Here is a 17,804-nt window from a genome sequence, read left to right as displayed (position 1 = left end):
AATTAAATTATAAAGCATCAACATGTAGAATATTATACACTCATTTGATTAATAGTTATGAATACTACTGAAACATGCAAAGATTAATAAATAACTGAAATAAAGGCAATATCAAACAGAATGGACCTAATCTGTACAGTTCTGCTAACCATATATAAATGTAAGAGCTAGGGGGAAAAAGTTTTGTTAGAATAGGAACAAGAGAGGGATGCCTGGCGGCTCAGTGGTTTAGCATCTGCCTTTGGCTCAGGTCGTGATCCCGGGATCCTGGGATCGAGTCCCGTATCGGGCTCCCCGCAGGGAGCCTGCTTCTCCTTCTGCCTGTGTCTCTGCCTCTCTCTCTCTGTCTCTCATTAATTAATAAATAAAATCTTAAAAAAAAATAGTAACAAGAGAAAAGCCGCTAAGCATGTGATGGCTTCATATTAAAATAAGATCTATTTTGTAATAGTGTTTCTCAAAGTATAACCTTTCTTGAATCATTCTTAATAAATCTATTACCATTTTATTTGCATGATAAATATAAAACATGGAAAACTTTTAAGGATTAAAAACCTTCTTGCTTTTTGCTGGCAGTTTTGATACCTATTGATTATCTAATACTAGTACTGAGGCACCTAGGGCACCAACTCAGTTTCAGCTCAGGTCTTGATCTCTGGGTCCTGAGATCAAGACCCACGTGGGGCTCCGTGCTCCATGGAAAGTCTGCTGGAGATTTTTTTTCTCTCTCTTTCTGCCCCTCCCCTGCAGTCATGCTCTCTTTCTCTAAAGTAAGTAAATCAATCTTTTTGTTTTAAAGGCTACTACTATTATGAACTCAAAGGGCTCATTAGAGTAAAAAATTATTGGCTCTATCAGTGCTACTCATTTTTACATATTTAGATGTATTACAAGTATATATTTATTGAACCTTAAGCTGTGTCATTACCTATTCTACCTACACTCCAGTCCTCTCTCTAATCTAAATGGACCATCATTTATACATTTAGAATTTCCTAACTTTACCCATTCCTCAGTTTTCTGAGAAAAGTGATAGACCTTTGACCTTCTGTTCTACAATATATACTTTTTTCAGTGTGAGCTGCTGATTTTGCTGTAAAGACATTTCTCAGGTGGGCAGCTCCCACTAATCACCAAATAGCAGAAATTTCTATGTGCTCAGCAAATAGCGGACTGAATTTATCATTGTACATGGTTGATAAGAAAGGGCATTTATTGTTTATTAGGTAATATTCCAGAGAATTCATGTGAGGGTGATGGAACCCAGCCCTCAAAGCCAGAAAATAGCAGCATTTTTCAACTTCGTTATAAGATAAGGTGAAAGAAAAGTTATTGCATGGTGGCTATGAACAATGAGGGGGCCCTGACCTTACTAAATCAACTGCCAATGCCATCGTAGAAAGGCCAAAGAGTAACTAGGTTACTAAAGACGTGTGGAGAGAAAGGGAATTACGGTATTGAAACGTTCTGGGAGCAAACAGTGAATGCTTTTCAACAGAGAAATAGGCTGGTTAAGTCATTTGGTATACAGAATGTCTTTTCATGACCTTTCTATACTAAGGACATAAAATTAGCGAATTACATTTCTACTCACCGATTATATGAAATTGTGAAAGCTCAAGAGTTATTCCAGAGTTATCTCAGGAGAGAGAAGTGGATGTCATCTGACACTCTCTGTGCATCAAGAATGGCATTGGAGTATGAAGGGAAGTCACTTAAATACATTCTTTTAATTCCGTCCAGTCTCAACAAACTTCCCTGAGAAGTAATTAAAAGATGTGGGAGCCACATTGCTTTAAAATAGAACATTCAGTTTTTGAGCATGTGTGGTTTTATGTTAATAAGCAGTAAGGGTGCCCTGGTCATTTTGATATTTAAACTTAGTGAACTTACCACAGCAGTATTTCTTAAACTGTGTTTTATAGAAACTGGTCAGATCATTTAGGAAAATAATGCAGAAGCTATTGTTAATCCTCTTATATGTTCACATTGTACGTTAGAATAGTGAAGACTTGGAGAAACACTATAGTTAAAAATCCTTTTTAACTCTTTGCAGTAGATAACCTTTATTATTTCGTATTTTAAATGAATTTTTGCTTATTTTACAATTCCTATCGATATGAATGCCTCTAGGAAACAACAAATATAGCAATAATAAAGGATTTAGTGGTAGATGCTATAAAATGTTTTCAACCTTTGGATATAACTAATCTTTGTTTAGGGTCAAATCATGCATCATTCTGATATGAATTTGAATGAATTAGGCCACAATCAAAATAGCATTGCAATTTGTTGTACAAAAGAAGAGCATGTAGCTTTTAACAGCCTCCCAAATTGGAAATATAGTAACAGGATTGAGTACTAGTAAAAAGGATAGGAGTCATTGTTCAGGAGTACCAGACTCAGTGTGGACCACAATGTGGTCACAAGATAAATGCATATAATTTATGCAAATTCAAATTATATATTAAAAGCAAAACCCCCCGGGGATCCCTGGGTGGCGCAGCGGTTTGGCGCCTGCCTTTGGCCCAGGGTGCGATCCTGGAGACCCGGGATCGCATCCCACGTCGGGCTCCCAGTGCATGGAGCCTGCTTCTCCCTCTGCCTATGTCTCTGCGCCTCTCTCTCTATGTGACTATCATAAATAGAAAAATAAATAAATAAAAATAAAAAATAAATTTAAAAAAAAAAGCAAAACCCCCTGTGTTTTCTACATTGTCTCTTCACCTTCATCCTCATCTTCAGCCAGACCCCAGTTTAGAAAAAGGGAAGCCAATGTAGCAATCAAAGAAAAACCAAAGACATGAACTTGAGGCCTCTGGAGGGGACTCTGTCCTGAAAAATCCCAAGGGCCCCCTTTTAGAATCTGCAAGAGTTGTACAGTGTACAACTTGTATGGCCATGCAGAATGTCTCTGACTTGCGTGTTCCTAAATACCCAAGGCCTGGTGATTTCAGGGTTACTTAAAGGACTTTTATGGGTAACTTTGATTATTAGAGATTTTTATGTTTTATGTTTTTACCTTAGGCACTAACCTTAAAACCTAACTCCTATTTTCATATATTTTTAACAGAACAATACCAGTTACATAGCATGTGTACTCCATCTACTTCCCAGTGGAGGAATTCTTACTTCATGTGGTTTCATCATATGTGTTCATATACTATTGGTGTCTAGTTAAAGCTGGGATAGTTCAAATATGAATGGTAAAAACTATTATGATGAAGTATTTCAAATATGAATGTTAAAACTATGGATCTAGTAAAGTCTCTGGATTCTTTCATTCTTTAATTTTATAAAAAATTAAAAGCAAAGTGAAATTTGGATTAACCTTCAGTATTCTAATAAAAATAATTCAGTGATTCACTTCTAATGGGAATATTTTTCATTACTTAGAAAATAGATTTGACTCAAATACCAAACTTAAAAAAAAAATAGGTTCCTGCTCCACTATTTAATATAAACTCTCAACCTAGTAATTTTTAAATGATATATTTATTACCCTAGAGGGCTAATAACATGCCTATAAAAGCACTTTTACTGCTGGGTATTTTGTAAAACCATATAAAATATTTTTAACTATTTTCATGTATTTCTAGAAGGAGAAATAGAATATAGTTTATTGCCAGAATCAGTTGAATACACAAATTTTAGTTAATTTTACTATAATTTCTAAGGTTATTTCCATGTTTATTCTGTCTTTAATTTACATGAAACTATCCTGTATAAATATGTATATGTATGAACATATATACACATACAAAAATACGTATTTATGTATGTATACACACACACATCTGCTAGCCTTTCCAGAGTAATGCCTTTATATTATTTTTATTATAAAACTATAAAAATATGGGGCTCCTAGGTGCCTCAGTTGGTTGAGCGTCCAACTCCTTGACTTTGGCTTATGTCATGACCTCAGGGTTGTGAGATCAAGCTCTGCTGGGCGTGGAGCCTGTTTAGGATTCTGTCTCTCCTTCTGCCCCTCTCCTGACCCCCACCCTCATTATCCTCTCAAAAAACAAAATGAAACAAAACAAAAAACTACAAAAATATCCCCAACTGCAATGCCCTTTGCCTTAGATATTAGGAACAAATATACAGATGTCTGTATCACTTACTTTAAGATCCATCAATGCTGGATTCCTTTTTCTCGTTAACCCAAACTTGCGTTGATTTTACTTTGTTTTATGCCATATTAACATCCATGCTTTGGGCTCTCCTACCCTAGGCTTGGATGTATGTAAGTCTTACTCATGCAACTGAACTCTATAACAGCAGAAATTGCTTTTTAATAAATAATAAATCCTTGTTGAATGTTTGAGAATAAATCAATGGAAGCTTGATCAGTGAATTCACTGTGAAAAAGAAAAGGGATTATCAGAGCAAACATTTAAAAAAAAAAAAGGCAAAAAGGCAAGGAATCAGTGGCAGATTAGAAAGTGTAAGAGTGAAAAACCCATGACTACTTACTGTCCTTTATGAGGACTGGACTTTACCTAGATTTGAAAGCACAATTTTATGCAAGAGGAAAAAAGTAAATAGCAGTTAGCAAGATGTGCGTTTTTCTCAAAAGATACATCTAGTACAAAACCCGGTTAATGGCAAAAAGCAGAAAAAGACAAACTGACAAGTGAAACTGACCAGATAAAAGTGGCTGATGTGAATATGATGGAAAATTAGAGATTTGTTTTAATGGACTGTGAAAATATCAGAGGTAAGAGGACTGAAAAGAGGTAAAAAAAAAAAATTATTTTTTGCTTAATGTGACTTTAAAAATCTCCATGGATTTTTTTTTTTTCTTGTAGAATGCCAGAGTCCCCTGGTGAAGTTCCTGAATATCCTTTGTTTGTCACAGTTGGTGACTGGCTGGATTCTATCAAGATGGGGCAATATAAGAATAACTTCATGGCTGCGGGGTTTACGACGTTCGACCTGATTTCAAGAATGAGCATTGAGTAAGTGGTACTAGGTTTATTACCATGTTTAGACAATCCACTCAGGAAGTTACAAATCCAAATACTGTATCAGGAACACTGTGATGCAACCACATTTCCTAATGCTAGCCTGGCATTTCCACATCTTTCCTCACCATTGTTAATTACCATTCTAGTGGAAATTAGACATTACACTTTTAACTATTTCCCTTTGGAAGAGTATGTTTTATTCCAATAGCCATTTTAAAAATATGTAAATGCTTTCTGAGATGCATATTACTCTCATTCACATCCGAGACTTTACATCAGCATAGTGACTCACATATACTAATCTTGTATAATCAATTCTGTTACTTTCATCAAATGTAGTAATTGTAGTAATACATTACCATCACGTAAATTCAGAGGTCCTCCTCTATATTAAAAAAGCTGGACATTTTTCTGTTGTCTCAAAAATTATTCTTTGCCTGGGTACAGTAAAATGTTCAACATATGCTTAAAAGGTAGATACTAAAACTAGTTGGTTGAACCAACTATGAAATCGCCATTATTTTGAAATAGTAATGGCAATTTTATTTAGTTCAACATAATACAACAGCATTTTTTCCAGATTGTTGAATGACCACAGGGCTCAGATGAAGCCCCTATTATACCATCCACCCCATATATTATTTTTGCTGACACTGTTGAAAATTTGTATCATTATCTAAATTGTATACCTGAGGCGCCTGGGTGGCTCAGTTGGTTAAGCATCCAGCTCTTGGTTTCAGCTCGGGTCATAATCTCGGGGTTGTAAGATCAAGGCCCACATTGGACTCCATGCTCAGCAAGGAGTCTGCTTAAGATTCTCTCCCTTTGCCACTCCGTTCTCTTTCTTCCTCTCTCTCAAATAAGTAAATAAATCTTTTTAAAAACTGCATGCCCTTTAGGTCTATGAAATGTCTGAACATTGTGTTGGTACCTGAATTTGAAATTTTTCTTTGTATCCTTAAATTTGAGGTAGACTGGATATATTATCTGGCACCGGGGAGAAGAAAAATGTAACAAAGTCTTGATGTTCACTGATATCTCTGTTTAAACTCTCATTTTACCAACTATACAATTTTTGTTAAGTTCACAAAGCAAATCTGACATGATACATATTTACCATAAGTCTTCATTTCTTATCTCCTTGTACTTACCAGATCTAAATGTCCATATTCTCTCTCCTCCCCTCACTCCCATCTCTGTCTCTTTTTCTCTCTCACAGTGATATTAGAAGAATTGGAGTCCTTCTCATTGGACACCAGAGACGGATAGTCAGCAGTATACAGACTTTACGCTTACACATGATGCACATACAGGAGAAAGGATTTCATGTATGAAAGTACTACAAGCACTTGTGTTTTGTGCCTCAGCATTTCTAAAATGAACGATATCCTCTCTACTACCCCCTCTTCTGATTCTCCAAACATCACTTCACAAACTGCAGTCTCCTGTTCAAACTACGGGCACACACCTTTTGTTTATGCTTCTAACCTGGATTTTAAAATTATGCCTCATAGCTCCTCTCTGAATAACCTGCAGATAAAACCCTGGCCCGCTGCAGATTATCACTGACACAATGGTAAATAACTCAGCATGGATGTGTAACTTTGTACAACAGTATTTGGGAAGTGTTCACGAACTTAAAGGAATTTGACCAGGTGTGGCTTCCTTAATGATGTATTTAGAGTTTGACGGTAGATAAAAAAGAAATAGTTGACCTTTCTTTCATGTTTTGTGATCAAGTAGCTTCCAAACTGACGTGAATACTTTTAGATAATTATATTCAACTCTATGGATCATATTGTTACTTTATTTTATAATAGTTTAACTGTTGATGCCTGATGTTGTTAGAAGTATTTGCAGAAATAACCAATGATGTCATTTGGTGAATTCTTGTCAGGTGTGACTACACTAAGAAAGGGGTTATCAGGGAGGGAGAGGGAGAAACATACTGTGCTTTTCAATCTTCTAAGGCTGGTTTGTCTATTTTTTTTAAATTAACTTCATAGTGTCCTAAATATTTCATAGTAAGTGATTGCTTAGAGGCTTTTCCCCTCTAAGTTTTATTAGCAATAGTATATTTCTCTCCTACCTTATGAAGATCACCCCAGAAAGATCAAGAGTGAAGCTTGAAATAAAACCGTGTCTATTCCCTTGGTTCAGCTTTACAAGTTTGCAAAAGCAATTATCAAAGCACTGAGAAAATTATTTTCAGTAGACTTGCTTTGAATAAAAGATCTAAGAATATAGCCTTAGATTTAATGTAAAAGTAATTAAACACAATTTTATGATAGCTATATGGTGGCCCAAAAAATAAACACATGTAGTTGGCTGATGTTGGTGCATTTTGCAAGTTAAAGAATTTTTATATTTTGTTCCTAAAAAATAAGTTACATGAACGTGCTGAGCTGTTTTCTAAACCTTTCAAGAGACAAGTATACCACTGCATGTTCCAAAGAGGATATGAACAGACCTAACCCATGAGCATATATAAATCGTGTGTCAACCTGGGCCCAAAACACAGTAACTGAAAATGTGAACACAGCTATAATGTGTTGTCATAATCATCTCAGAGGCTGCAAAAAAAAGCAAATACATTTTTCAGTGAATTATGCTGAGCAAATTATCAAAAAAGTGCTGCTTTATGAGTAAGTTCAATTGTAAAATCAGCTGTTGCCTGTGAATGTACAGAATGGCTTCTGTGCTGGGTGTGGAAGAGTAGGCAGGATGTGTTGAGAGAGATTTTAAAAGGAACAGGTTGTCTAAAGATGCTTATTTAATAAATAAGTTTTTCTCTGATCTAAGACCCAAAGGTGCCCAATCCACATTCTCCAGTTCCTACCTAAATCACAATTTTTTTTTTTTTTTTTTTTGGTAATAGCAGCTGTCTTGCTATTAAAGGAGACTCACTTTCTTTTATTCTTTTAAGATTTGTTTATTGTCCCATTAGACTAGACCCTTTCACATACATTATTATGCTGATTTATCTCCTGATTTTTGTCTACCACAGCTCAATTTTTCTCATTTCAAAAAAAAAAATTGTATAGAGCTAGAAGGAAGAGTCTTTAAAAAGTATTCCTTAAAGTATACTAAAAAGAAAAAAAAAGTGAGAAATTCATCACTTTTTAAGTAAGTGTGTCAGAAATAGCTAGCAACATTTTCTAGCCACCACCTGCATGGTCATGCTTCACTCATACACTAACTGCAGTTTGCTTGATACATTTACACAAATCCGGATACATGTAGAGGAAATATAAAATTTCCATATTTACCTGTCTTCAAATATATATTAAATAAGAACAGATGTAAAACAGATTAAATTTATTAATCATATATATTTATTTTTATAATACAACAAAAAAGGTATTTAGAAAAATAAGGAATAGAATAATTATGGTCTTCCATAGGACTCTGTCAGCAACATCTGTATAGTTTGATGAAATAAATTCTATAAAGTATTTAAACTTCTATGAGATGGGCATTCAGTACTTAAAAGATTAAAGTTCACTGTTAAGAATTTTTTTCTTAAAAGGTACAGAGATCTTTTTCTATATGTGAGTAACTTATATTTCTTTTTTTCCTTCCCCAACATCTTCCTCTAGTATTATAAAACTGCCTTTCTACTCCGTCTCTTTCCCCAAATGCTCTTTAAAATTTCTTTAGAATTACATTCATATTTTTCAGAACTGTAAGCATGATAATCTTACGTGTAATTTTGAACCTCATTATGGTCAGAAACACATGGTTGAAATATTTGTGCACGATTAAACAGATATATTAAAAAAATAAGGATATCTATTTCTTAATTGCCTACACACAGACCCCTGATCCCAAGGATATTATAAGATTTAGGAATATTAACAGTTAGGTTGCCAAATTTATTTGGAAATTTTACATGAAATATTTTGAGAATTACTAGTGCACATACTTAGTAATTAAAACTGTTTAATATGCATAAGTATAGAACCTAATTATAGAAAGAAAATTAGTAACTTACATAAATCACAGCCTTCAGTAATGATTTTTGATAACTTCAGTATGCATATACATTCATGTACCTGCTTTATTTTACATTTTCTGATCTATACTATTGAGCTTTTTGGATTTTGTAAATCGAGACAGTTGAAGAAACCACTTTTGTTTTATTTCCTGGGTGGTCAGTTTCCAGTCTATAAACAACTCATTATCTCATAGTATAAGGCATATGTGGGGGAAAAATATAAAAACAATGTACAATCGAGAAGAGAGATTAGGTATATAAATGATTAAAAAAGCAATCAGAAATTGCAAAGCTCTTGGCTTACTGAGAATCAAAATGTACACCACTTTTGCACTGAGTTATCTTATAGCTGCTGACAAATAAGTTATGCATGCTGTAGTCTAAAAAAGAAAAAGAAAAAAAAGATTTGTATTCTTTAATACCCTGCATTACTCTTTAAAACCTATCCAGATATCAGCTGAATAAAAAACAGCCTTGTAGCTACAGTTCTAAGGCCTGCTTCAGTCCTCACATGGAAAACAAATCCAAAGTCAACTCTTGAAAAGCAAAGTCAGTCTTTACAGAAGTCCTTCTGAAGTGGTGGTAAAGAATGAATCTCAACCACATTTCATTTAAAAAGTCCATTTTTTGTATCTTTCCCTACCAAAGTTCTACTTTATAAATCAGTCGGTTAAATCTCTTATCCCAAAATTTTCACCAATATTAGGTCTCTTTTTTCTGTTCCTTCATTAAATTTCCTAAAACTTCTTGCTCAGTCAGCTCCCCGTCTCCTCTCTTTATTACTCCATCTCCTCTCTTTTCCTTTCTCAGTTTCTACCACTCAACCCCTGATCCCTATCAGCAGAAGAAAGCTCGGAAAATCTAAAAAGATCTTACCATCTCTTTACAAGAGGCTGAAGACGGAGGGAAGGGACTGTTGCAGGAGCCATACATTAGTATTTTGGGTCCCACCACATAAACGAGAGCATTTGCACTCACAGAGAGGGAATGAACTTTTTATTAACTGGAAATTAAGTGCTTTGGAAAGTAATTTAAAAATGGATGATGATGATCCTTTTCTATAGCTTTAGATAAGGAAATTATTAATTTAAAAATTTGTATTTTAAGAATAAAAAACCATTATCCATTCACAGTTGGTGGACTTGTGTTTATACAACAAAGAGGCTAGAAGCAGATATATCTCTTCTTTTAATATTCTCACTTTAACTTTTCCAAGCTCAGATTCCATTTAGTAGAAAAGACTTTACTACTTCAGTTCAATCCAAAAATATTTTGATACTTTTTACATGAGGACTCCGAAAGAGGGGCACCTGGGTGGATCAAGCATCTGCCTTGGGCTCAGGTCATGATCCTGGGGTCCTGGGATGGAGCCCCTGCTCAGTGGGGAGCCTGCTTCTCCCCTCTGCCTTTCTCCCCTCTGCCCGCCACTCCTCGTGCTTGTGCTCTCTCTCCCTCTCTCTCTGTCAAATCAATAAATAAAATCTTGAAGAAGAAAAAAAAAAGACTCCAAAAGATGGAGTAGTACACTGAGTCAAATTGATGTTATCCTTCCATTAGGACACCAGGCACTGAAGTCGCCTTTTAGGTTGATCAACATTTTCAACAACTTTCAATCTTTAATTATAGGGGTTCAGTAAGGACAGTATAAACTTCATTAGTTCAATTTAACAAATATCTATGAAGTGTCTCCTATACACATAAGGTTTTATGGCAAAGATGATTTTGGCTGTACTGTCCTTACCTTCAAAATAACTCTTAAGATTAAAACTTAGAGGTTGGAGCCTATTTGCTATGTTTGCTGTGATTTCCAAGTCACTAAGGGCCAGCTCTTTCCATAGAAAAAAAAATACATTACATAAATCAATAAAGCCTTGTCCAGTGTGAATTGGATTTAGAATCCATATGGAGAAATTTATTTTGCACTGTAGATTCTCATAAAACACTCCATACTTCCTATAGCAGAGAGGAACAATCTTGCAGTATTCTCTTAAGACAATCTCTCCTTAGAAGTTACAGATTTTTCTTGTCCAGTGGCAAACTTTTCAGTTCATGTGTGGTAGAGTCACTACCTCAAAGGTGCCTCCAATTAGAAAATATTAGCCTTTTTTTAAAACAACTCTGGAGTAATCTCTTTTCCAAGCCAATTCACTGGTATTAGTGAATGTAAAAATAAGTATGAACCTGCAATAGTTGCACAAAATTCTTTCAAACATGCCTAGATCTAACACGGTACTAGATGAAGTAAAGGAAATGAAAAATCTTAAGTTGCAGAGGCATAAATACCCCCTTTCTCTTACTGTTTCCTTAAAAAAACAAAATATTAGGCAGGTATTTCAAAGATTTCTTTGGATAAAAATAAATCTTGTATATTATAAGGGGGATGTGACACTTCTGAGAAAAAAAGGTCAACAGATACAGGTCATCAAAATGTAATTTTTATCTTCTTTCTTCTGACTAGTAATTAGATTTGAACTTCAGATTAATGATACATTATTCAAATGTGTAAAAAAAAGGATATTCACATCTTAATTGAAAACTTGGGGGGTGCCTAGGTGGCTCAGTCGGTTAAGTGCCCAACTCTTGATCTCAGCTCAGGTCTTGATCTCACGGTTGTGAGTTCAAGCCCCATATTAGGCTCCACACTGGGCATGGAGCCTACTTAAAAAGAAAAAGAAAAAAGACTTGGGTTATTTTTAATTCAAAACAAAAAATGGTTGGTTGGTATTTGTGTTGTTTAGGATTATGGAATAGATTTGAAAGTCTACCTTTAGCTTATCAGTAGTGAATCAAAATTACTGAATTTTAAAAATGAAAAAAATAATGTGAAGAAAACTTTTCATTTACTAAGGGTAGCAAAGCATTACTAAAATTATATAAACTTCATCTTTTATTTTTTTTTTTGTTTTTTTTTTTTTTTTTTTTTTTTTAAACTTCATCTTTTAAAAACACCTGGCAAATAAAAAGTTTTGTGTATCTCTTAAGGATATCAACTCATTTCCACTTTATTAGATTTTTTTGCTCTTTCCCATTGAAAGCAGTTTCTTTCTAAACAAAACAAAGAAAGATTCTCACTTGGGTTTCCATGCTCGTTAACTATAGTACCAAATCTCTATATCATTAAGAGAACTTTTGATTTGTTTCATTTAAAAGGAAAAAACCTCAAAGAAGAATTCCACTATCCTTAGACATACCTAATTCATCCTTAAGAATAACAAAGGCATTACAGAAAAATTACCTGACAGATGAGGATGAAAGATAGCTCTTGCTCTTAAATGTAATATAAAGAAGTGGTTTCTACTTTTGATTAGAAAATGAAGTACAGATTAACAACACAATTTCCTGGGAGTTGTAAATTAGAAAGGTATCAAACTCAGTGAAAAATCTTCTCTCAAGTGAAGCTCTTTCCTTACCTATATTTCTCCATTCTTTTTAACCCCTGGATGTCTTTGTTTGGTTATAATAAACTCACTTTTGGTTAAGATAATAAGCTATCAACTCAAATAATAAATCAGAACAACTGAGATATGACTTTAAAATGTTCTACAAAATAATGAAAGAACAACCTACTTCAGGATTCCTATTCATTTAGCCCAGCCATTAACCTTCATTTATTCCAAAATGATGTATTATTATAAAGAAAAATTCAAGGTATGAGAACCTTCATTTTACCTATATCCAAATTTTATATTTAGGCATTATTAACTTTGAAGATAAATAAATGTTCTTGTTTTCATAACTTAAATATGAGCTTACATGCAAGCAATTTTGATGTAAACATTTCTATGAGTTTTGCCACATTTATAGATCATCATCCTCAGAACAGTCTTCATTTGCCTGTGTTCTACAAAGACCAAATATCACTTAACTTTTTGAAATCATGATAGATGGAGGGAATATTGCTAAATCATCTAAATCTAAATCTTTAGATGAGTAAACATGCACTTTCATGATTTTTACCTAATTTAAAATCTCCTCTTCTATTGTCTTTGTAATAAATTAAATCTCTCTTCTACATTTAGTAATTTGTAGAATGAAATGTATGCATTTAGCTAGAAATTACTTTTGTTAGATTTTTCATTTAAACACATCTTCACTCACTTAGGAACTAGAATATAATTCATTCTATTAGCTCATTTCTCATGCAAAGTAGTAACTTCTGCTCTCTTTAGAATAATTTACCCAGAAATATCATTATTTAAGCTGTAATAAATTTTTTCTTTGACTGTACATGCTTTATTTATTGCCACATATTTTTTATCTTTAAAATAAATCTGCTTACAACTGTGGTCTTTAGAAGCTCTATGACAAAATCAATGGCTACTCATTTGCTAACAAATCTGTAACTGAATGAGCTAGTTTTTCTGTCAATATGATTAATGCGAGTATTGTTAAATCTAACTGATTTGAATATTCATTGGTATTTTATGTAGTTCAATATCTTTAAAAGTATCTTTAAAACAATACTGAATTTCATAGACACTATGACAATGATTGGAGATTTTTTAAATTCCTGCACTGCTTGAAAAATAAGGCTTAATGTGCATAAATGTTTATCATTGAAGTTTTTAATTTGCTTTTAATGTGTTGTTTCTTCCTATGCCATGTATATGTGTTCAAAGAAAATTGTATTAATAGATCTATACTATGCAAAAATCTCATCTTCTTCTTACAAATTTAGAGTTTTGATATAATGTTGGTCTTTTAAGACCTCCAAGAGAAAAAAAATGTGTGAAATGGGAGGTTTTTTTGTTTTTGTTTTTGTTTTTTTTTGGTGGGGTATAATACTTTTTTTGGTGAGCAGTCCTAACAAATAAGAATGAATAACATTTGATTTTAAAGATACTATATGTGCTTTATTTCTGATACATTATTAATCATTTTCTTAATTACATTCCATCTTAGATTGTGTCATTGAAAATCTGAATAATTACAGGATATAAATGTTTTTGGACATTTTTCATAAACTATACTTGGGTTTTTATTTTGTATTCAGTACAATCTTTGACAGCTTAATAATGCTTCTTAAAATGGTGGTTATATCTTCTATAATAACCTTATTTTTAAAAAAATCAGAGGCATTAACACAGAACATGGAAACAGACGAAGTTCTATTAAAATTTAGGAAAAGGCGAAAAGATAATACAAAAAGAGTTTTTTGTTAAAACTATTACCACATTAAAAGAAAATCATTAAAAAAGAGTGACTAAAAATTATGTCCTGTTACTCTTCTGGTAATTTTGAAACTAAAATTCATTTCGAGGATGAGAATCTCTAATATAAATGAGTCTTAATATTTGTTAAGATATATATGTATAAAATTAGAAATTTTGCCAAGATATCAAAAATAGAAATTTATTTTTAAAAAATTTAATAAACTAAATGATCATAATTACTAACATTTCCATATTACCAGTTCTTTTGATTTCTAAGACCTATATATAATAAATGAATTTGTCAAAAAATACATTGAGTATTGAACTGTCAAAGCATTTTATATGTATCAATGAATCAATCTCATTCATGAGTTTTTTTCCTGTTATTAAATGCAAAAAGTTTATATAAAATTCAGATAAAAAGATCTGAGTTGAAAGGTAATCTTTGAAAATCAATTTATGCTTTTATGTACCATATAAATTTTACATAGTTGCAAATGTATAAAAAATGTGGTATTTGCATATTAATTTTGTTATATGTGATGATCCCTACTTAGTGCTTTCAAGAAGATTGCCTTCTTTTTTCAGGTATTTTAAGTATAAAAAAAGAGCCATTTTAGATCTTATATTTCCTTTCAATATCAGAATGCTTATAACTTTCCAGTTCTCAAAGAAGTTGAAGCCAAATACCAAAACAGTATCTAGAAATTATTATTTTTGAAGTTACCCTTTTGTTTCTTTTTGTTTTTTATCTAATCTGGCTCAAATGTCTCATAATGTGCTGGAGAAAACAAACTCTTATTTTCTCATGAACAGAAATACAGTAAGAAAAATCCAATATTGGACTTGGTGTATTCAAAATAGTGAACAAATCTTTTTATAGTTACTTTTCACTACTTACCGTTTATTCAATTTTTAAAATTTCACCAGGTGGGATACCTTCAACAAAAGTGAAAAGTGATTCCATTTTTGTATAAACTGTTTTTTCAGAGTCTTCAAAAATCCCTTTGAGGAAGCAAAACATTCCCTTATCCCACCTTATAACTTCTCTCTACCATTAAATGAAATAATTAGGTATCTATAATTTAATGCAGAGAACAAAAACACAGCATGATTTCTCCAGTCAAAGCTCTGACACTATGGGGAACAGATATAACAAACAAAAAATTGAAGTTCTGTTTGCTGATCCAAAATTGTATAATTCCTAAATTTCAAAATTAGTATATACATACCTATACTGTATGTATATATACATACATAGATTGATTTACTTTAATTATATTTATCTGTAAGTTCATTTGTCCCAGTAACTAATGTCTATTGAACACTGTCATATACCAGTGTCATGTTCTAAGTACTGAAAAAGAGTGACCAAGATAAGAAAAAAGCCTCTGCCTCATGGCATTGATTTTCTAGTGGTAAAGGTACACAATAAAGAAATGTTATGTTGATAATTAAAAGCAATAAAGTTACATAGCATGACTGTGGTTTTTATATAAAATGGTAAAAGAAACTTTCTCTGAGGATGTGACATTTCAAATGCCTGAAAAGCATGAAGGAACCAGTCATGAGAAGATCGGAGGCAAGAACATTGCAGTCAGAAAGACCAATTTAATGCATGGGGGTTTGGAGTGTTTGAGGGTAGAGAGAATGGTGTGCTTAGTACACAGTAGAAGAATTAAGGAGACAAAAATGAGACAAGAGTGAAAGAACATTTATGAGGCTACAGCATTAGTTTAGGCAGACAAAAATGTTGGCTTTTGTTAAAGTGGAAGTAAAAGTGGAGAGAAGTAGGTGAATTCAGGCTCTGAACCCAGGGCTTCCTAATGAATTGGGTATGACGGGTGAAAAAGAAAGAAAATCAAAAATAAATTCTATTATTTAGGAAATGAGAGACTAAGTCAGCAGTGGTGGGGAGAAGCAGGTTTGGAGGGAAAATTAAGGACTGGTTTTAGCTACATGATGCCCGTCAGATATTCAAATGGAGAGAACGAATAGACAGTCCTATATGAGAATTCCAAGGAGCAATCGGGGACAGACATCAAGATTTGGAAGTCATCAGCACATAAATGGTGTTTAAAATTTTGAAATCACCTGGGAAAAGGCTATAAGATAGTAGGCTGGAGTTGAGGTCTAGGGCATTCCCACATGTAGAAGTTAGGCAGAGAATTGGAAGCCAACATAGGACACTAAGGAGAACAAGGTAAGATCAAAAAGAAATGCGATGGGTCATCTGGATTAAATGCTTCTAAGAAGCCAAGCTGAGAACCAAGAAATGGCCGCTGGATTTGGCAACATTGAAGTTATGGGTGACCTTGACAAAGACAGTCTCTGAAGTAAGGTAGTCAAAGCCTGATTAAGAAGAGATTGTAGGAATGCTGGTGGAGTCAACATCTGTAAACAAGTCTTTCAAGACGTTTACTGTTTAAGCAAGAGAAATAGGGCGATATATGGAGGGAAACATGGGGTCAAGAGATTTTTGGTTGTGTGTGTGTGTGTGTGTGTTTAGAGAAAAGGTGCTAGAGTATATTTATATGCTAATGGGAACAATCTGGTAGAAAGGGGAAAACTGATTATTGCAAGAGAGGATACAATTAGAGAAAAGGCCCTGGGAGGTTAGAAGGGTTCGGGATTCATATAGGGAGGTTAGTTTCTGATAGGAGGGGACACAGAACTGCAATGGGAGGGAAGGCAGAGTTGCGGACAAGCTGGTAGATTGGAGGAAGAAAGGTAAGGATGTTACTATGTGAGTAATTCTATTTACCAAGATGAGCTAAAAGTCAATAGAGTGGAAAGGGCATATAGATTGGAAGGGAGGGGTACAAGTCGTTGGAAGGGGGAAAGCAAACCAAGCACATGCACGCACACACACGTGCATATATACATAAACATGGTCCATGGGTATTTGTGTGTATGTAATATGCCACGGTTTGAAAAAGACCTATTGTGTAAAATATTTTAAAGCTATTCTTACTGGATATTTTTGAGACATCGTGTCTGAAGGATCTGAAACAATTCTGTGCTTTCCAAGGACCCTAATAACAGTGTTCTCTTTTCCATAATGTAGCGATTAAGTGAGAACTTCTCAATGCCATAGATACTTCTCATGTTTTGTTCTTTATTTTTGTCCATTAACAGAGTAAACAAACACATATTCTGTAACTATTATGTTATCATTTAAGCCCTATGAAATTAAAATTAGTTCAATCTTAAAAGATGTGTATTGTATATACTCAAGCTGGCAGTTTTCTCAAAATAGTATTTTGGAGGGTTTTGAGTCCCCAACTGAATTTAAAAAAAAAAAAAAAAAAGGCAAACAGGATCTAATCATTTAGTAAAGCAATACTTTTACTTTCTTTTGTTTTCATATGAGAGACATCAGTACCATCTGTCATTTAGGAGAAACACATGGGCAATATGGTTGTTTTGTTCACTGTGACCTCCCTATCCTTTTGGGAGGATGTGATCTTTTAATTGTACTTGGATCTTTATTTCTGGATAGACCACGTGGAATTCAATGTGTTGAATTTATAGATGCATATAGATTTGTGTAAAATTAGATTGTGAATAAAAGAATAAGATTCCTCTCCATTTTTTTGCTGTTTTATCATATACAAAAATATAAAGATGTATATGTACATATAAGTATGTATTTGATTAAACACTGAATATTTAAATGGCCAT

General features: G+C 33.4%; 1 protein-coding gene across 13 annotated transcripts in view; it reads left to right on the top strand.

The window, feature by feature from the left end:
- The window catches only part of EPHA6 (EPH receptor A6), an 872,277-nt gene extending 860,420 nt beyond the window's left edge, over window positions 1–11,857 (top strand). For all 13 annotated transcript variants that reach the window (XR_012024450.1, XM_072812315.1, XM_072812309.1 and 10 more), the window contains 2 exons: window positions 4,812–4,961; window positions 6,190–11,857. Coding sequence is in view for 12 of the 13 variants with exons in the window: in XM_072812315.1 (XP_072668416.1) it covers window positions 4,812–4,961; window positions 6,190–6,304 (265 nt within the window). In the remaining variant the exon portion in view is untranslated. The remainder of the gene's footprint in view (window positions 1–4,811; window positions 4,962–6,189) is intronic.
- Window positions 11,858–17,804: the final 5,947 nt, after the last annotated feature.

The sequence above is a fragment of the Canis lupus genome, chromosome 35 (assembly GCF_048164855.1).
Source record: "Canis lupus baileyi chromosome 35, mCanLup2.hap1, whole genome shotgun sequence".
Taxonomy (NCBI): Eukaryota; Metazoa; Chordata; class Mammalia; order Carnivora; family Canidae; genus Canis; species Canis lupus.
The sequence above is the reverse complement of the archived record's forward strand: the minus strand, read 5'-3'. Positions and strand labels throughout refer to the sequence as shown.